This window comes from Corylus avellana, chromosome 7 (assembly GCF_965113065.1).
Source record: "Corylus avellana chromosome 7, dhCorAvel1.hap1.2, whole genome shotgun sequence".
Lineage (NCBI taxonomy): Eukaryota > Viridiplantae > Streptophyta > Magnoliopsida > Fagales > Betulaceae > Corylus > Corylus avellana.
In genome coordinates this window covers 25,948,052-25,965,295 of record NC_142496.1, presented here as the reverse complement: position 1 = coordinate 25,965,295, position 17,244 = coordinate 25,948,052, and the positions used below count along the sequence as shown (strand labels likewise).

The 17,244-nt window shown below is 35.9% G+C and overlaps 2 protein-coding genes across 2 annotated transcripts; one reads left to right on the top strand and one right to left on the bottom strand.

Annotated features, from left to right (window-relative positions):
* Positions 1-3,509: 3,509 nt before the first annotated feature.
* On the bottom strand, positions 3,510-4,715 carry LOC132183960 (uncharacterized). Its single transcript, XM_059597440.2, has one exon. It carries the CDS (start codon positions 4,621-4,623, stop codon positions 3,631-3,633), a length of 993 nt encoding a protein of 330 aa, XP_059453423.2. The 5' UTR covers positions 4,624-4,715; the 3' UTR covers positions 3,510-3,630.
* A 6,217-nt stretch (positions 4,716-10,932) lies between these two features.
* LOC132184521 (caffeic acid 3-O-methyltransferase-like) lies at positions 10,933-14,857 on the top strand. Its single transcript, XM_088518081.1, has 4 exons — positions 10,933-11,397; positions 13,710-14,020; positions 14,243-14,307; positions 14,383-14,857. Exons 1-4 carry the CDS (start codon positions 10,952-10,954, stop codon positions 14,677-14,679), a joined length of 1,119 nt encoding a protein of 372 aa, XP_088374207.1. The 5' UTR covers positions 10,933-10,951; the 3' UTR covers positions 14,680-14,857.
* The last annotated feature ends 2,387 nt before the right edge of the window (positions 14,858-17,244 follow it).

Below are 17,244 nucleotides of genomic sequence, written 5' to 3'. Positions count from 1 at the left end.
GAAGGTTGGGAAGCTATGAAAGGGAGATGCTCGGATTCTACAATTGTTACCCAATAGTGGAAGAATGTTTGGCAAATAAAGGGACTTTCGGTGGTGAAGCCTTTCTTATGGCAAGCATGTAATGATATTCTGACAACCCGAGCAAATCTTCACAGAAAAGGTATTATCTGCAATCCTTTGTCACTATAAAAAAATTACTATTTTCTGACGTGACAAACAGTAATTAATTGTTGGCACGTCACCATTTTCTGACGTGTTATTTTTGGCACGTCAGAAATTTCTCAATTTTAACGCGCCAATTCAGCGCGTCAAAATTTTTTGACGTACCAATTTGACGCGTCAAAAATTTCTAAGCACCAAATTGGCGTGTCAAAAAATTCTGACATGGTATAAATTTTTCTGACGTGGTTTTTCACCGCATTAGGAACCCCCTCGAGAGACGCGCATACAGACATCTCTCCTCGATATGCATGCATCAGCTTTGAAAATTTGAATATTCATTATTTTTTTATAATATATCTTTGGAGAAACTTTAGAAAACTTCCCTAAAGTTCTGGCCGATTTGAAAAACCCCCCCTGAATTTCCAAAGCTCTCACTTAGACCCCCTGAACTTTGGTTTTCTCTCACTTTGGACCCCTTTAACATTAAACTACGTCGTTTTGGATGTTATATACCAATTTTACCCTTCCCCAAAACTATGTCGTTTTGTGTCATAAAATTACAACACATACCCAGCCCAAAACGACGTCGTTTTAAGCATATATATTTTTTTTAAAAGTAAAATATATAAATAAAATAAAATAAAATAAAAAAATAAAACCAGGGTGGCTGGAGCCACCCCCTGGCCGATCTGGGGGTGGTTCGACCACCCCCATGGCCAAGGGGGTGGTCCGGCCACCCCCTTGGCCAAAAAAAAAAGGGGGATGGGGTGTTTTTGGGGGTGGCCGGACCACCCCCAAGGGGCTGGGGTGGTTTCAGCCACCCCATATCCCCTTGGGAGTGGTCCGGCTACCCCAAATGCACCCCATTCCCCCCGCCCCCTGCCCCCCATTTTTTTTTTTTTTTTTTGGCCCTTTTGGGGGTGGCCGGGCCAAGGGGGTGGTTTGGCCACCCCCAGACTGGCCTGAGCCACCCCGGTTTTTTCCTTTTTTTAAAAAAATAAAAATTAATGCCTAAAACGACATCGTTTTAGGCTGGGTAGATGTTGTAATTTTAGGACACAAAATGACGTAGTTTTGCGGAAGGGTAAAATGAGTATAAAACATTCAAAATGACGTAGTTTAATGTTAAAGGGATCCAAAATGAGAGAAAACCAAAGTTCAGGAGGTTTAAATGAGAGTTTTAAAAATTCAATAAGAGTTTTTTAAATCGGCTGAAACTTAGGGGGAGTTTTCTGAAGTTTCCCCTGTATCTTTTTTGTCCCACATGCTGTACAACTGGAAGACCATCGCCCAATTAATTAGCTATAGCTCTCAGCTCTTTTTTTTTTTTTTTTTTTTTTTTTCCTGTTTTCTTTCTTTCTTCCGCCATAGCTCTCTCTCTTTCTTCGAAGCTTGATTAACCTTTTCTTTTTTTCTTTTTTCTTTTTTTTTTTTCTCTTCTCCACCCGCCGGCCGTATATATACTCTCTCTCAAGCTCAGTAGTTTCTCTCTCACGAAGTCTCCGATCCTCCGTAGCTAAACCCGCCGGCTGTCTCTCCGCCATCGATCTCCAGCCGTCGTCCTCTCTCCCTCCGTTTCTAGCTCCTACAAGAGCTCCTCACAGGTATATATACAAGAGCTCCTCCGTTTTCTTTTTAATTGAGGGAGTAAATAGAATTTTTGGAGTGAATTCTTCTTTTTATTGAACGTACACTTTAGTGTTCTTCTGCAGTTCTTTGGTAGTACATTTTTTAAGCTCACATAGCAAAATGGTAGGCATGGAAGTGCTGGCTGCGGTTGTGGATGAAGTAGTGGTAGCAATTGGACAGGTTCTCTGTGGCCCTATCTATTCTAAGATCAACGACACTATCAAATTCCAGTCAAACCTTGACATTTTGAAAAGGGAGATGAAAGGCCTCTTGGCTGTCAAAGACGAAGTGAAAAGTGAAATAGAATTAGCTGAGAAAGAAGGGAAGTGGCAGAAAAGCTTTCTCGACAACCCATGTTGTGGCTGCCAATCATTCAATGCCCAAAGCAGTGGAGCAAATTTCTTGACCAAAAATTCAAGATCAAACAACATCAAACACATTGAAAGGTGCAAACAAAAAAGCAATCGTAAATTCAACAAACAAATAATAATAATAAAAAAAGACTAAATTTTTTGACGTGGCATTAATACTTAGTCAGAATTTTCTGATGTGGTATTAGTATCACGTTAGAATTTTTTGACGTGCTACTATTTGTAGCGTTAGAAAATATTTTTAACGTGTCATACAATAAAATATCATAATTTTCTGACGTTCTACCCACTGACATGTCAGGAAAAACTTTTTTCTGACACCTATACTTCTGACAATTTACACGCATCAGAAACAGCATGGTAGAAAAAAATTTTGACGCGTCGAACACCATAAAATGTCAAAAATCTCCAATAATTTTTTTTTTTTTTTTTTTTGTAGTGTATGCCCAATATGTGGTCTGGTTAGTGAGACTGTTGTATTTGGTGGAATTGCCCTTCTGTCAGTGATGTGTGGATGGAGTGTTTGAAGCCCATCCATAAATGCTCCTAGATGGAAGATACGTTTGCAAATGTTTTGGATATGCTGAGTTGGCGGTTGGAGAGTGATCAAATGCAAGAAGTGTCTGTGATAGCACGACTCTTCTGGCTGTGTAGGAACAAATGGGTTTTTGAAGGTGATTTTCAGGCTCCTTCAGTGATTTTTCGGTTGGCACAGGAGCAAGTGGATGCATTTAAGGCAGCTGAGTTGGGCAGACGTGAGCATAGAATTTCTTCACCGAATCCTGTGAAACAGAGTTGGAAAAAACCTCCCTATGGTGTGATTAAGCTCAATTGGGATCCTGCAGTTGATAAAGAGGGGCAGAAGATGGGGTTGGGAATTATTGCTCGTGATCATGATGGACATTTGCTTGCTGCATTTGTGGCCTCAAGGCAATATATAACTGATCCTACCACTACTGAAGCTTTGGCAGCTTGGAAAATGGCGGAGGTATGTGTGGGTTTTAATGAGGTTTTATTGGAAGGTGATTCACTTGAAGTGGTCCAAGCATTGTGCAAGGAGGAGTAGTGCTCTTGGGGGAGGTATGGGCCATTGATAAATGATGCAAGACTTCTTCTACAGCAAGTTCATAGATGGAAAGCTGGACGTGTGAAACGCACGGCCAATGAGGCAGCCCATAGGAAGCTTGCAAAATTGGCTCTTTCATTTAGTGAGGAGAGGTTATGGAGAGAGGACTACCCTTAGTGTGTCTGTGATATTGTAATTGTTGAAGCTATTCTAAATTAATGATATTTGATATCTTTTCAAAAAAAAACAAAAAAACAAAAACAAACAAACAGTAGTACACCAAACCCAATAAGCAAACAATATTATTGATCTAAAAACTGGCTTATTATATACGGAATCGATGCAAGTAAATTAAGTAATTAAAAAAGTACAACACCCAAAAACATTTATGATCAATATTAATCAAACATTAAATTCCACAAACTGAACATCCTTGGTCTTCAAAGGAACATATCCTCCTGGATAAGCTTCAAGGTGATCCGAAAGCGCCGACTTGTCGATATTTTCATGGTGGTAGGATTTGCAAACGAGATAGAGCACCGTCTGAATCGCAAGCCCGAAGAGATTCAACTTTAAAAGCAACAACAAACATATAATCCCAATGGCAATCCTGTTGACCAAACCCAGTGACTCACCGCCGTCAACAACGTGTTTCTGAAATGCCACTTGTATGAGCCAACCAGAGATGTTGAACATCAAAACTATAATCGTTGACAGCCCCATCTTTCCCTTTATCAGTGCCTTGCTCTTCGACAGCGCATGAAACCCATGTGCGTCTTCCAACACAGTCGCAACGTTCGCCAATTGCAAAACAATGACCATGTAAACAGACCCCGCAGCGAACAAGATCCCCAGAACAATAAGCACGGGAACAACGAAATTGGTTGACACAAAGAAATATACCACTGCAATGAAGATCAACGTCAAAATTACTGCCACTATGGTGTAAGCGAAGACGGCGGCGAAAGTAGAGAGGCAGGTGAGCATAAGCCGCTTCCAGATCTTGGGGACGACGCTCATAACCTTCTCGAAGGTTACTTCACGGCCGGTGTAACTACATGCAATGGTGTAAACCACGGCGGCGATGGAGAGGAGGGAGAAGATGAGGGCGAAGGTTAAGTATGCAGCCTCGAAGAGCCAAAAGGTGATGGAGAAGTCTGAGAGCTGGTTGTATTTAGGAGTGGTTTCATCAGAGGATATTTGGTTGTGATTGATGTTTGGGAAGAGGAGCTTGGATATTTCTGTGTGAGCCAAGTTGATGAAAGATAGAGGGAGGATTAAGGTGAGGGTGATCTGGGTGAACAACTTCTTCCTCCATGAGAAAATGATCTTGTACGCCTCTTGGAAGATACCAAAGAGGCCAAGAAATTGCATATCTTCCTGCTTCCTATCCATGATTCCTTAATTTCTTCAATGGATTTTTCTGTTGGGGAGAGGGGGTTGAAGGAGGGGAGAATATGTAATGGAGGAGGGGGAAGGGACTTGGACTTTTCTTATAGGCTATCTATAGCAAGTGGCTATAGCTTGAGGGTGGGGGGGGGGGGGGACCAGCTATAGCTGGAGGTGGGGGTGCGGGTGCAATGAGAAAGGGGGGGGGGGGGAGGGGGGGGGGGGGGACCGGCTATAGCTGTAGGTGGGGGTGCAATGAGAAAGGCTAGAATGCAATCAAAAGATCACATTTTCACCATCAAAGTCTATGTGGTAATAATATTAAAATGAAAAAAATTCATTTCTTTCTCCTCTGTCGATTTCGTAAGAGAAGAAACCAGGCTGGTTAACCCAACCTGGGTTGATCAGCCTTTTTATTAAAAAACATAAATAAATAAATAAAAAGTGACTAGCAGACTTTGATGGTGAAAATCTAGAAATGCTAGAACAATATTACTCATCATCCCTTTCGTCATCTACTAATCAATCAAGAATATTTCTTGATTCCTTTTAATATTAATATTAATCCTGGATTTTCTTCAACATTTACGTGGTTATTTTGGCTGGTTTTGTTGATGATCACGTAAGCAAAGAAGGTGGCAAGTCAATTAAGAGTGACACGTAGGCCAGATGTTCAAGTGATTTCCCACTTAATTTCGTGGAATGTGGACCACTCTGACTCCCAAAGCAAATCCACAATATCCACGTAATCTCCTTCTCCTGCAATATCCAGCCACGGTAATATATATATTAATCCAACTCTTTTACTCTGTAGGAGATTAATTTGTACGCTTAATTTTTTTGTATTTTTACCAAAATACAATTACTAATACTGGGTACTTACAATTGTTCTTTTTCTTTAATCCAGGCTCCGCGATAGATCAAGGCATCGCCTACATTCTTCTACTAGTCGCCCTTGCGATCACATACCTCTTCCATTGATTTTTTTAATTTTAATTGGGCTGATATAAATTCTTTATCTTCTTACCCATCGATGGCATTCATATGGTGGCTTGCAGCAATTTTTTAATAAAAGGGCTGATCAACCCAGGTTGGGTTAACCATCCTGGCTTCTTCCCATAGGAAACCGACAGAGGAGAGAGAAATTAATTTTTTTCATTTTAATATTAAAAAATGTTATGGTTACAACATAAATTTAATTTATAGCCAACTTTTCTCCTACGTGTTATTAAAAAAAAAATTGATAGAAAGAATTTTGGGATTATAAAAATTTGAGAAAAAAGACAATATTTTTAGTTTAAAATGCAAATTTTTTTTACACATAAAAAACAAGTTGATTATAAATTAAATTTGTGTTGTGTCCGTATTAAACCTCTTTAATATTATTGTCATGTAGACTTTGATGGTGAAAATGTTGTCTTTTAATTGCATTCTAAGGGCAATACCTGTGTCATGTCAATTATATTATTTTAAATAAAAAATTGTATTTTTCACTCCTGTACACTTGAACTCATGTGTCTTCTTGTGTTTTTTTGTTTTTGTTTTTTTTTTCTTTTTCTTGCACGACTTGTCAATTATATTATTTCAAATAAAAAAATTGTATTTTTTTTCATTATCAACGCAATGAAGTGAGAAGCTTCAGAGGCTTACATGCTGCATGTGATGCCAAACTACCCCAATCACATGCTGCATGATGGAAGGCTGAGATCTTTTTATCTGAATAAAAAATTAATAATTTTTTAAAAATAATATAAAATTAATTAATTATTAAGAAAAATCAAACTACTGCAATCTTTGGTTTACATGATTTTTTTTTTCTCTTAAAACGTAACTAATTTAACACCTCACCTATGAGAAAATATAGAATTACTATCTCAGTTAATTTCCATCAGTTGCTCATTAACGAAAGTTCATATGTCATTTCTATAATACGTCACATATCCTAAAAATAAAAAACAAAATAATAAACTAAACCTAAAAAAAAATAATATAAAATAAAAAACACGTTCTGTAGAACCAAAATCCCATACTCAAAAAATACAGAAGCCCTATGTTTGGTTGCCGAGAAAACAGGGAAAGAACAACCAAAAACTTGAATGAATCCGCTAATTGCTGACTAATTTTTCCCTAAATTCCGATCAACCCATTAAAACTAAGAAAATCGTGGAAACCCAAAGAGAAAAAGAAGCCCGAAATTCAGCCGGTGATCTGTTAACAGGGCACAATCATGGGGCTTGGATTTGATCGAAATCCTCAAGAAGTCTGACCTGAACGACGATGTGAATTTCGGTATCGACCAAGTAAGGTTATTGTTCGAAACGTCAAAAATCTGCAGGTCCGGCAAGGAGGCCAAGTTATCCGGTAATCGGTATGGAACCGGTCAAGTGATTATCATTTAGATTCAAAACCCTCAACAATGTCAGATTCGCAATGGCTGGTGAGATCGTCTCCACAAAACCCAGTTTCGAAAATGGATTCTTTGGAGAGAGATGCGAAAATGGAGCCCAAATCTTCTTCCCTTCTCTTGCTAGTTTTTTTTTTTTTCCAAAATGGAGCTCTTTGGGCGTCTGAAAATAGAGCAGATGCAAGTAGTTCTGCAAGCAGTACACTGATTTTAGAAGAGATGGAGGTTGCTGGAGGCCAGCGGCCCATCGGTAAGCAAAGTGGAAGAGGAGAAAGACGAACTAAGCATTTGAATGTTTTTGAGGTTTTTGAAAAGACATCAAGTTCATTCTTTTCCTCGATTTTCTTAACAACCAAAAAGAGCAGAGACAGACGTTGGGTTTAATTATTTTTTTGGATGAGATCTTTTTTTTTTTTTTTTTTTTTAAGGTTTAATTTAATTTAATTATTTTTTAAGACACGTGGCGTAATATGGGAGTGACACGTAGACTTCCGTTAATGAGGGATTGACGGAAACTAACAGAGATAGTGATTCCGTCTTTTCCCATAGATGAAGTACTAAATTAGTTATGTACGTAAAGGTTATTAACCAAAAAAAATAAAATAAAAAGGGGTGACTAGACCACCCCATTTTGGCCAAGGGGGTGGCTCCCATGGCTAGTCTGGGGGTGGCTTAATCACCCTCATAGCCAAGGAGGTGGTTCAGCCACCCACAAAAGGCCAAAAAAAAAAAAAAAACATAAAAAAAAGTTTGGCCTTTTGGGGTGGCCGGACCACCCCCAAGGACATAGAGGTGGTTTTTGCCACCCCCTACGGCCAATATGGACTTGGCCGAGCCACCCTGATGGCCAAGGGAGTAGTTCGGCCACCCCCAAAAGGGCAAAAAAAAAAAAAAACAAAACACATTGAAACTTAAAAAAAAAAAAAAGGTTTGGCCTTTTGGGGGTGGCCGGACCACCCCTTGGCCATGGGGGTGGCTCGGCCATCTCCATATCGGCTGTAGGGGGTGGCTGAAACCACCCGCAGACCCTTGGGGGTGGTTCAGCCACACCCAAAACCAAAACTTTTTTTTAAGGGTTTTTTTTTTTTCTTTTTTCTTTTGGCCTTTTGGGGGTGGTTCGGCCACCCCAGACCGGCCATAGGGTGACTCTCTTGGCCAAAATGGGTGTCCCTTTTGACCAAGGGGTGGCTTCTCAGTTTCTTTTATTTTTTTAATGGTTTTAATTTTTTTTATTATTAATTTTTTAATAATTAATGAATAATATATTATTTCTTTCAAAAAAATTAATTTTTATTGTGTTGGACGATCTTAGCTGTCCATTTGGAACTACCGCAAATTGCGGTACTTCCAAACTACCGCATGAAAGCCTCTCCTAAGAAAAATATTGGGTTAGTAAAACAGTGCGGTTTATTCATCTTCAACTTCTTCAAAAATAATTATGGCTGGGGCTTGGAGAGCATAATCATGTAGCTGAGGCCGTCGCGCGCGCGGGGGGTGGAGGGGGTGGGGGAGGGTTGTGGCGGGGGCATTTGCCCTCAAGAGTTGCTAAAAGCGAGCATAATCATGGCTGAGAGAAGGCATATGAAATTTTTTTATTATGGTATGAAGAATTTTTAGGAGTTGAGGGTAGGCATATGCCCCCTCTCAATCCCCCTAGCTATGCCCTTTTTGCTATAACAAGCAACTCCTACATATGAGAGAGAGAGAGGGAGAAAAAAAAAAAACAAATCTAGAGAGGACACCATTCATTTTTCTTTTGTCCTCTTATTTAAAAATCCCATAAAAGTGGATACATGTCACTCAATGAATAAATGATAACATATTGTAAATAAGCAAAAAAATAATGGGGCCCACTATAAGAGATTTTCTCCCTCGGATCTGGCTTAGGTGCGGTAGTGCAAAACTACCGCACCATGTAGTAGCCCAAAACGACCCAGTTTGGGGTCGTGTTGGGCAATAAAAGACTTTTTTTTTTTTCTTTTAAGTAATAATATAATATTTATTAAATATTAAAAAAATCAATAATTAAAAAAATAAATATATTAAAAAACTAAAAATATTAAAAAAGTAAAAGAAAAAGAAGAAGAAAAAAAATGAAAGGGGTGGCTGCCGGTCTGGAGGTGGACAAACCACCCCCAAACCGGCCATGGGCGTGGCTCCAGCCACCCCCTTGGAGAAAATGGGGTGGTCCGGCCACCCCATTTTGGCCCCCAGCCACTCCTTTTTTTTTTTTTTTTTTTTCTTTCTCTTTTTTTTTTTTTTTTTTAATATTTTTTTTTTTTTTTTTTTAAAAAAAATAGTCTTTTATTGCCCAAAACAACCCCAAACTAGGTCGTTTTGGGCTACTGCATGGTGCAGTAGTTTTGCACTACCGCACCTAAGCCAGATCCTTCTCCCCCAACAGATAAGGTTGAAGAAGGAAAATAATAAATGCACAACTTAAACCCAACTTTAGTCCAACTTTTCTCTTAAGATTTTTTTTTTTTAAAAAAAAAAAAAAAATTGCTTGTGGAAGAGAGAGAGAGAGAGCCTTAAACTAGAGAGAAAGAAAAATTTAATCTAAAAATTGAGCCAAAATTAAATTTAAATTGTGACTATATCACACATCGTTGAAGAAAGGGGAAAATATGTGATGGAGGAGCAGATTTGGTTTTGGGGAAGGGATATAGGAAATGGACTATGACTTTTTATATATCAAGCTACTTTTCCGTGGAAGATCCTTTCAATTCCAAATGGAATTAATACGATCAAGATTTGAAATTGGGGCATTGATTAAGCATACGTATATAATGTATATCGTTGACAAACATAATCGTAAGAATAAAATGGATACTGTTTATTTTATTTGAAATCAATAAGATTCATTTTTCCTACTTTCCCAATAAATTGACCATAATAATAGCTTTCTTTTGATTTTTCTTAAAATTAGAGTACAAAACAGAGTCATAAAACTAGTCATTTTAATTTTTCACATCATAGGGCAGTGAATCTACCTATTCACTACGGTTCGGAGTAGTAGCAAAAACACGTCCACAAAACAGAGCTAAACAGATTGATTTTTTTACATCAATCAATGCGAAGCCACTGAATTTTTTTTTCTAGGCAATAGCAAACAGAGCCATAAATTTGTGTTTACAATCGACTCATTTTAGATACGTTTTACTCGTGATTCACGAACTTGTTTATTTACAATTCTATCCATCCATAAAATTGTGGACAGTGATGTGTGATAAGATGAAACGTGGCATTTCCTATGTGGCTAAAATCTTGATATGATAGTGCTAATTACATTATGGGGATCCAAAGTACAATAAAAAAACAAAAAAATCGGCTTACATAACGGTATATATATATATATATATATATATATATATTGTAGTTTAATCAATGGTTAATATTGAATTTAAAGTTAATTTATTTTTAAAAGCATTTAATAAGAGAAAAAAAAATAAAAATAAAAATTTAAAAATTTAATTTTAACTATTGATTAAACTATAACATATATGTTGTTATTAAATAACAGCATGTAAAAAAATAAAAAATAAATAAAATAAATGAAAAGAGCTGGTAGTGTCACATCATCCTCAACCCCATCCTTGCATACCACGTAGGATCAGGAGTGGGCGATCCGACTCATCCAGGCCCTCTTTGTGCCCATTTTCATTTCAATTGCTTGGAAACATAAACGTAATGGTAAAATTTTGTAATATAAAATCGATTTTATAGGGAAGGGTTACTATTTTTTATAAACATGTGCAAAACTTGTCGACCAAGAACGTGAGATTATTCGAACATTTGAAGACGTCATGTGCCCACCAAACAGTCCAACGACGTTTGTTGATTAAAAGCAAGTCAGAAGTGAATAGTTTTGAGCAGTTTTGAACCATAAATAGAAGACAGTATACAAACGAGAGGGTGTACCTGAAGAAGATGGGTTCAACGGAGAAGCAGTTCGATGATGATCAGCCATCCAATAAGAGATCAGAAGACGACGATGCATGTCTCTATGCCATGCACCTGTCCACCTCTTACGTTTTCCACATGGTATTGAAAGCTGCCGTGGAGCTCAACCTGTTCGACATCATTGCTCGGGCGGCTGCAAGCCCCGCCGCCGCCGATGCTTACATGTCGACCTCTAAGATTGCTTCTCAGCTTCCCACAAGAAACCCTAACGCCCCTTCTCTGCTTGATCGCATGCTTCGTTTACTTGCAAGCTACTCACTTCTTACTTGCTTTGTGCACACCGACAAAGATGGAAATGATGAGAGACTCTATGGACTCGCACCCGCTGGCAAATTCTATGTTCAAAATGAAGATGGAAACTCTCTAGCTTCCATGCCACTATTTTCTCATCACCCAGCCGCTGCGGAGGTACGGTACGTATATACTTGATATGTTCTTAGATCTGTACTTAAAAAGAAAAGGATAATGTTGATCTAAATGCTAATATTTAGATCAACATTATCAACGTTATGTAAAAGAGAAATAATAGAATTTATTCTCATTTCAATATCTTTTAACCATTGCTATGGTGAATGAATCTACCTTACTGAATTTGTGTGGATTCTACATGAGTTTACAAATCTAATAATTGATCTATTGAATTTATAGGATAGAGTAGAAAAAAGATGAGAAAATATTGACATTATCGAATCATTTCTCTTCTAAAAGAAAAGAGAGAAATGTTACACATTCATCTCTTGCCCATATTTTGTCCATATTTCTTTACAAATCTATTGTTGAATTTGGATAACTTACATGTGGTCTTACATATTTAATGATGAATTTGCTCTCTTGTACATAGATGAACAAGAAATAGGCAAAATATGTAAACCAAACATTTTTAACTTTACTTTAAACCCCTGAGCTACACATGTTTTGAGAAGATTCCATAAATTTAAAAAACTCTCAATTTCACCCCATAAACTTTCAATTTAATGCAATTTACTTAGTCAATTTTTAAATGTTAAAAGTTCAAAAAATGACCATTAGACCCTTGATTTTTTTATTTTTTTCTTCTAAAATTTCAAATTAAAAAATAAAAAATATTTATTATAAGAAAAAAAAAAAAAACACACACACACACACACAAGGTGGCCCATGAAAAAAAAAAAAAAAAAAAAAAAAACCCACACACACAAAAGGTGGTTTTCCAAAAATCAAAGGGTAACGGCAAAAATTGACAGAGAGAGTAAATTGCATCAAATTGAAAGTTTGAGGAGTGAAATTGAGAGTTCTTGAAATTTATGGAGATCTTCTCAAAACATGCGATTGTTTAGGGGTTCTTTGTGAAGTTTCCCAACAAAAAAAATTCGAGAGTTGGTTGAGACTGATATATCAACATTGTAAAATAGTTGGATAAAAATATGATATATAACATTCTCATTATTTAATATAAACATGAAAATATTGAAATAAATATACATATAAAGTAATGTTAAATATCACACCCGGCCCTCATCTCATTGGACCAGCATTGCATTTCATATTAGCATTTGGATAAATGTTTGTTAAAAAAAAATCAAGGACAAATGGGCCTGCTGCGTTAGCTAGCCGGACGTGATATTTAGCATTTCTTATATGAATATATACATTTTTTTGCAGACAATTTATGGATATTGTAGAGATCATCTTCTCATTGATTACAAAAAAATAAATTGAGAAATGCTAAAAACACACTCCCATTTTACCCCATCCGGCCCCATGCACCCATAATATACATTAGTTCTTGTGTATTGGGGAAATTTCACTCACACCTTTCAAAGTATAAATGGTTTTGCAGTCATAGTTTCAAAGTTTAAAAATTTACAATGTCAAGATTCCATGTTTCAAATCCCTTTTAATTTCACCATTTTTTTTTGGGTTAAAATACCCAAAAATGCCCCCTTTTTTTTTTTAAAAAAATAAATAAATAAAATTACCAAAAAATAAAAAATCAGAGACAAGGATATATATATATAATCATCTTCATTAATACAAAATAAAACCATCCTATACTCAGTTAGACAAATAATTAAGGCAAATATCAGGATATATTCTAACGATCGATAGGCATGCATAATTACTTCAAACTATCATGTTATCAAATACTATAAGCTATAGCTTAAGAGAAAGTACTAAACTTTTGTACGTTTGTGTTCCCTCAATTGTTGAAATGGATAAATTAATTAACTACCTTAAATTAACCTGATAAAAAATTCAGAAAAATCTAAAGAAAGACAAAATAATTAGAAAAATAAAATAAAAATAAAATTGAAAAAGGCACAAAATTCATTTTTCTGATTTTTTTTTTTTCTTTCATTTTGATCTTCTACATTGTATTTTTTCCATTTTGAGTCGCGGAAGGAGATTGTAGCCCCGATATTGACAGATTGAAGGACATTGCTAAAAAACATTAGAAGATATTACAAATAGAGTACTGGTAGTTTAGAAGAGATAATTGTAATTTTCTCTAAAATATAATATAACCTACAAATATATCTCCTTTAGTTCACAGCAAGAAAGTAAAATTCTAACATGTATATATATAGAGCCAAAGAGGTTAAGTTATAGTAAAAGTAATTGGAAAACAAATAACTAACTAGTTAGGGTAGTTGTAAATCTTACATTATTTGCATATATCACACTCTTTGTTTCCAATAATATATTACTACTCAAACTGTTTTGGCATTCATATTGTTATGTATAGGCTTCATCTTAAGGATGCTGTTCTTGAAGAAGGCAATACATTCGAGAAGGTCCATGGGAGATCCATCTTCCAATACATGAACGCTGATCCAACATTTAATAAAGTTTTTAGCAAGGCTATGGCTGATATCTCTGGAATAACCATGAAAAGAATGCTTGAGACATACAAAGGATTTGAGGGATTATCATCGCTGGTTGATGTTGCTGGTGGCACTGGAGCAACCCTCAACATGATCATTTCTAAGTACCCTTCCATTAAAGGCATCAACTTTGATTTGCCTCATGTGATACAACATGCACCATCTTATCCAGGTACCATATATAATACTATTGAGGTCTTTTGTGCTTGTTTTGGCTTGTCTGGTTTTTTTTCTCGAGTTGTGCAGAGTTTGGGATGTTAATTGGGTGGCCTGAGATGGTTTTGGGGCTTAGTGGCTGGTCTCCCTAATTAGTTTCATTTTAATAAATTACTTATTCAAAAAAAAAAAAAAAAAAAGAATTTGATGTTGACCAGCAAGGTGAAATTTTATGCAGGTATTGATAATGTTGCAGGAGATATGTTTGCAAGTGTTCCAAAAGGTGACGCCATTATGATGAAGGTGAGTTAATCGGCCATTTATGTGACACTTGAAAGTAGATTGGCATGTGTTAAAAAGAAGAAGATCTTCTTGCAGGCTACATGTCACAACTGGAGTGATGGACATTGCATAAAAATTTTGAACAACTGCAATAAAGCACTGCAACAAAATGGAAGAGTGATTATCATTGACTATGTAATGCCAGAGGCACCTGAGTCAAGTGATGCTGCGAAGTATGTTTCTTCCCTTGATAATGTCATGCTTGTTAACCTTGGAGGGAAGGAAAGAACTGAGAAGGAGTTCGAGGCCTTGAGCAAGAGTTCGGGATTTTCGGGGTTTCGTCTTATCTGTCGTGCTTACAATGTTTTTGGAGTTATGGAACTTTACAAATAAGTCTCCAAATTACTCTTCTACTTTCGTTGCCAATAAATGTTTTGTATGAACAAGTCACATATATATCATCATGTATATGTAAGCTTTGTATGTGTGCTTCGGGGGTGAAAATGTGGGTGGATAATAATCGTTTGCAAGGCCGGCTCAATGTATTTTGGGGTTTTAGGCGAAACTTTGAAATGTAGCCCCTTTTTTTTTTAAGTAAAATAAAATAATATTAATATTATATTTTTATTTAAAAATCATTCTTCTCACTTTTTGAGATGCAAAATTTCTAATTAAGTTTTTATATTCAAGATTTTCTAATGTCTTTTTTTTTTTTCAATTGATAATATAGTTAATACATTTAATCTCTCTGACATTGTTGATCTTAGATAGGATTTTTATCAATTTTAATTTTGAAAAACTTTTTTCTGCAAAAGCAACTGTAACATGTATTGTCAATAAAATTCTATAAAAAATAATCAAGTATTTTTATATAATTTAATATGTCAATTGGAGCACTTTCTATGATTAGAAAGTGGAGAGGCAGTCGGACAAAGAGTGGTATTTAAAATACTCCCGGTAGTCAGAATTATACTCTATGGAGTATATGTTTTTCGCCATTGCCTATCCTTAGATAATAAAATAGGAAATAAATCAATAATATTTTATTTGTAATGATGAAAATTTTCACCAAATTCTCATAATTTATAATAAGTCTTTTTTTTTTTTGAATTATTTCTAGAATTTATAGTGGGCTTATTAATTGGGGCCTTATTAAATTGTAGCCTTAAATTTTTTTGAATTTTTATTTTTTGTTTTTTGGCCTTTTTAAATTGAGGCCTTATTTATATTACTTATTTATCATTATTAGAAGCCTTAAGTTTTTATGAAAAAAAAAAAATTGCCTTAAATTTTTTTTGTCCATTTTTTTTTGGCCTTATTAAATTGGGGGCCCCAGGCAAGGGCCTAACTCGCCTGGGGCTTGAGCTGGCCCTGACCGTTCGCATCCGATATTCGCACTTATTCTCTATCCGTTATCTGTATATACAGATGCAGACGTGAATAGTAAAAACTAATATTTGCATATGCGGATGCGAATAGTAGTTTTTGGGTATTCACATTCCTTTATATATATATACATAATGTTTCTAAATTTATGTTTCTTATATTTATTGGATTTGTAATGTTGTTGGATTTCATTTTTAGAAAACTCTTCTAATTTGTTCTAATTAATTGCTTTATTTGTTATTCATTTATTATTATTATTTTTTAAATGTTTTTTCTTACCATGAACTATCAATTTACTAGAAGCTAAATATTAAATATTATATGTGATGAAAATTTATTAGCAAAATGACTATCAAGTATGATATGGATAATAGTGTTCAACTATAAATAATGTCTCCTCATGAGTGAAGAGGAATAATTAGGTATGATAGGTTATTTCTCACGGTTTGGATTATTTGGTGTGAGGAGTTCTCTCTCACAGCTAGTTTAAATAAATTTTATTAGAAAATTTGGTTGCCCATGTCTTAGATGTTTTAAATCTAGTCTGCTCGGAACAGATCTACTCTTTAACTATATTTGTACATGGGTTAGCGGAAGATTGAAGTCATAGATAACACTTGATTGTAAACATTTTTGTTTGTATTTGTACATGGGTTAGCGAAAGATTAAAATCATAGATAACATTTGATTTTAAAAATTTTTGTTTGTATCTATGACTTTGTAACCTCATAGTATGTTGCTATGAGGTTACAAAGATGGAATTACTACCTCCGTTAGTTTCTGTCAGTCTCTCATTAACGGAAGTCCACATGTCACTCTCATAATACGCCACATGTCCTAAAAATAAATAATAAAATAATGAACTAAACCTAAAAATATATATATAAAACACATTCTGTAGAACCAAAATCCCATAATCAAAAAATACAGAAGCCCTATGTTTGGTTGCAGAGAAAACAAGGGAAAGAACAACCAAAAACTTGAATGAATCCGCAAATCGCTAACTAATTTTTCCCTAAATTCTGATCAACCCATTAAAACTAAGAAAATCGTGGAAATCCAAAGAGAAATAGAAGCCCGAAATTCAGCCGGTGATCTGTTAACGGGACACAATCATGGGGCTTGGATTTGATCGAAATCCTCAAGAAGTCTGACCTGAACGACGATGTGAATTTCGGTATCGACCCAGTAAGGTTATTGTTCGAAACGTCAAAAATCTGCAGGTCCGGCAAGGAGGCCAAGTTATCCGGTATGGAACCGGTCAAGTGATTATCATTTAGATTCAAAACCCTCAACGATGTCAGATTCGCAATGGCTGGTGAGATCGTCCCCACAAAACCCAGTTTCGAAAATGGATTATTTGGAGAGAGATGCGAAAATGGAGCCCAAATCTTCTTCCCTTCTCTTGCTATTTTTTTTTTCTTTCAAAATGGAGCTCTTTGGGCGTCTGAAAATGGAGCAGATGCAAGTAGTTCTGCAAGCAGTACATTGATTTTAGAAGAGATGGAGGTTGCTGGAGGCCAGCGGTAAGCAAAGTGGAAGAGGAGAAAGACGAACTAAGCATTTGAGTGT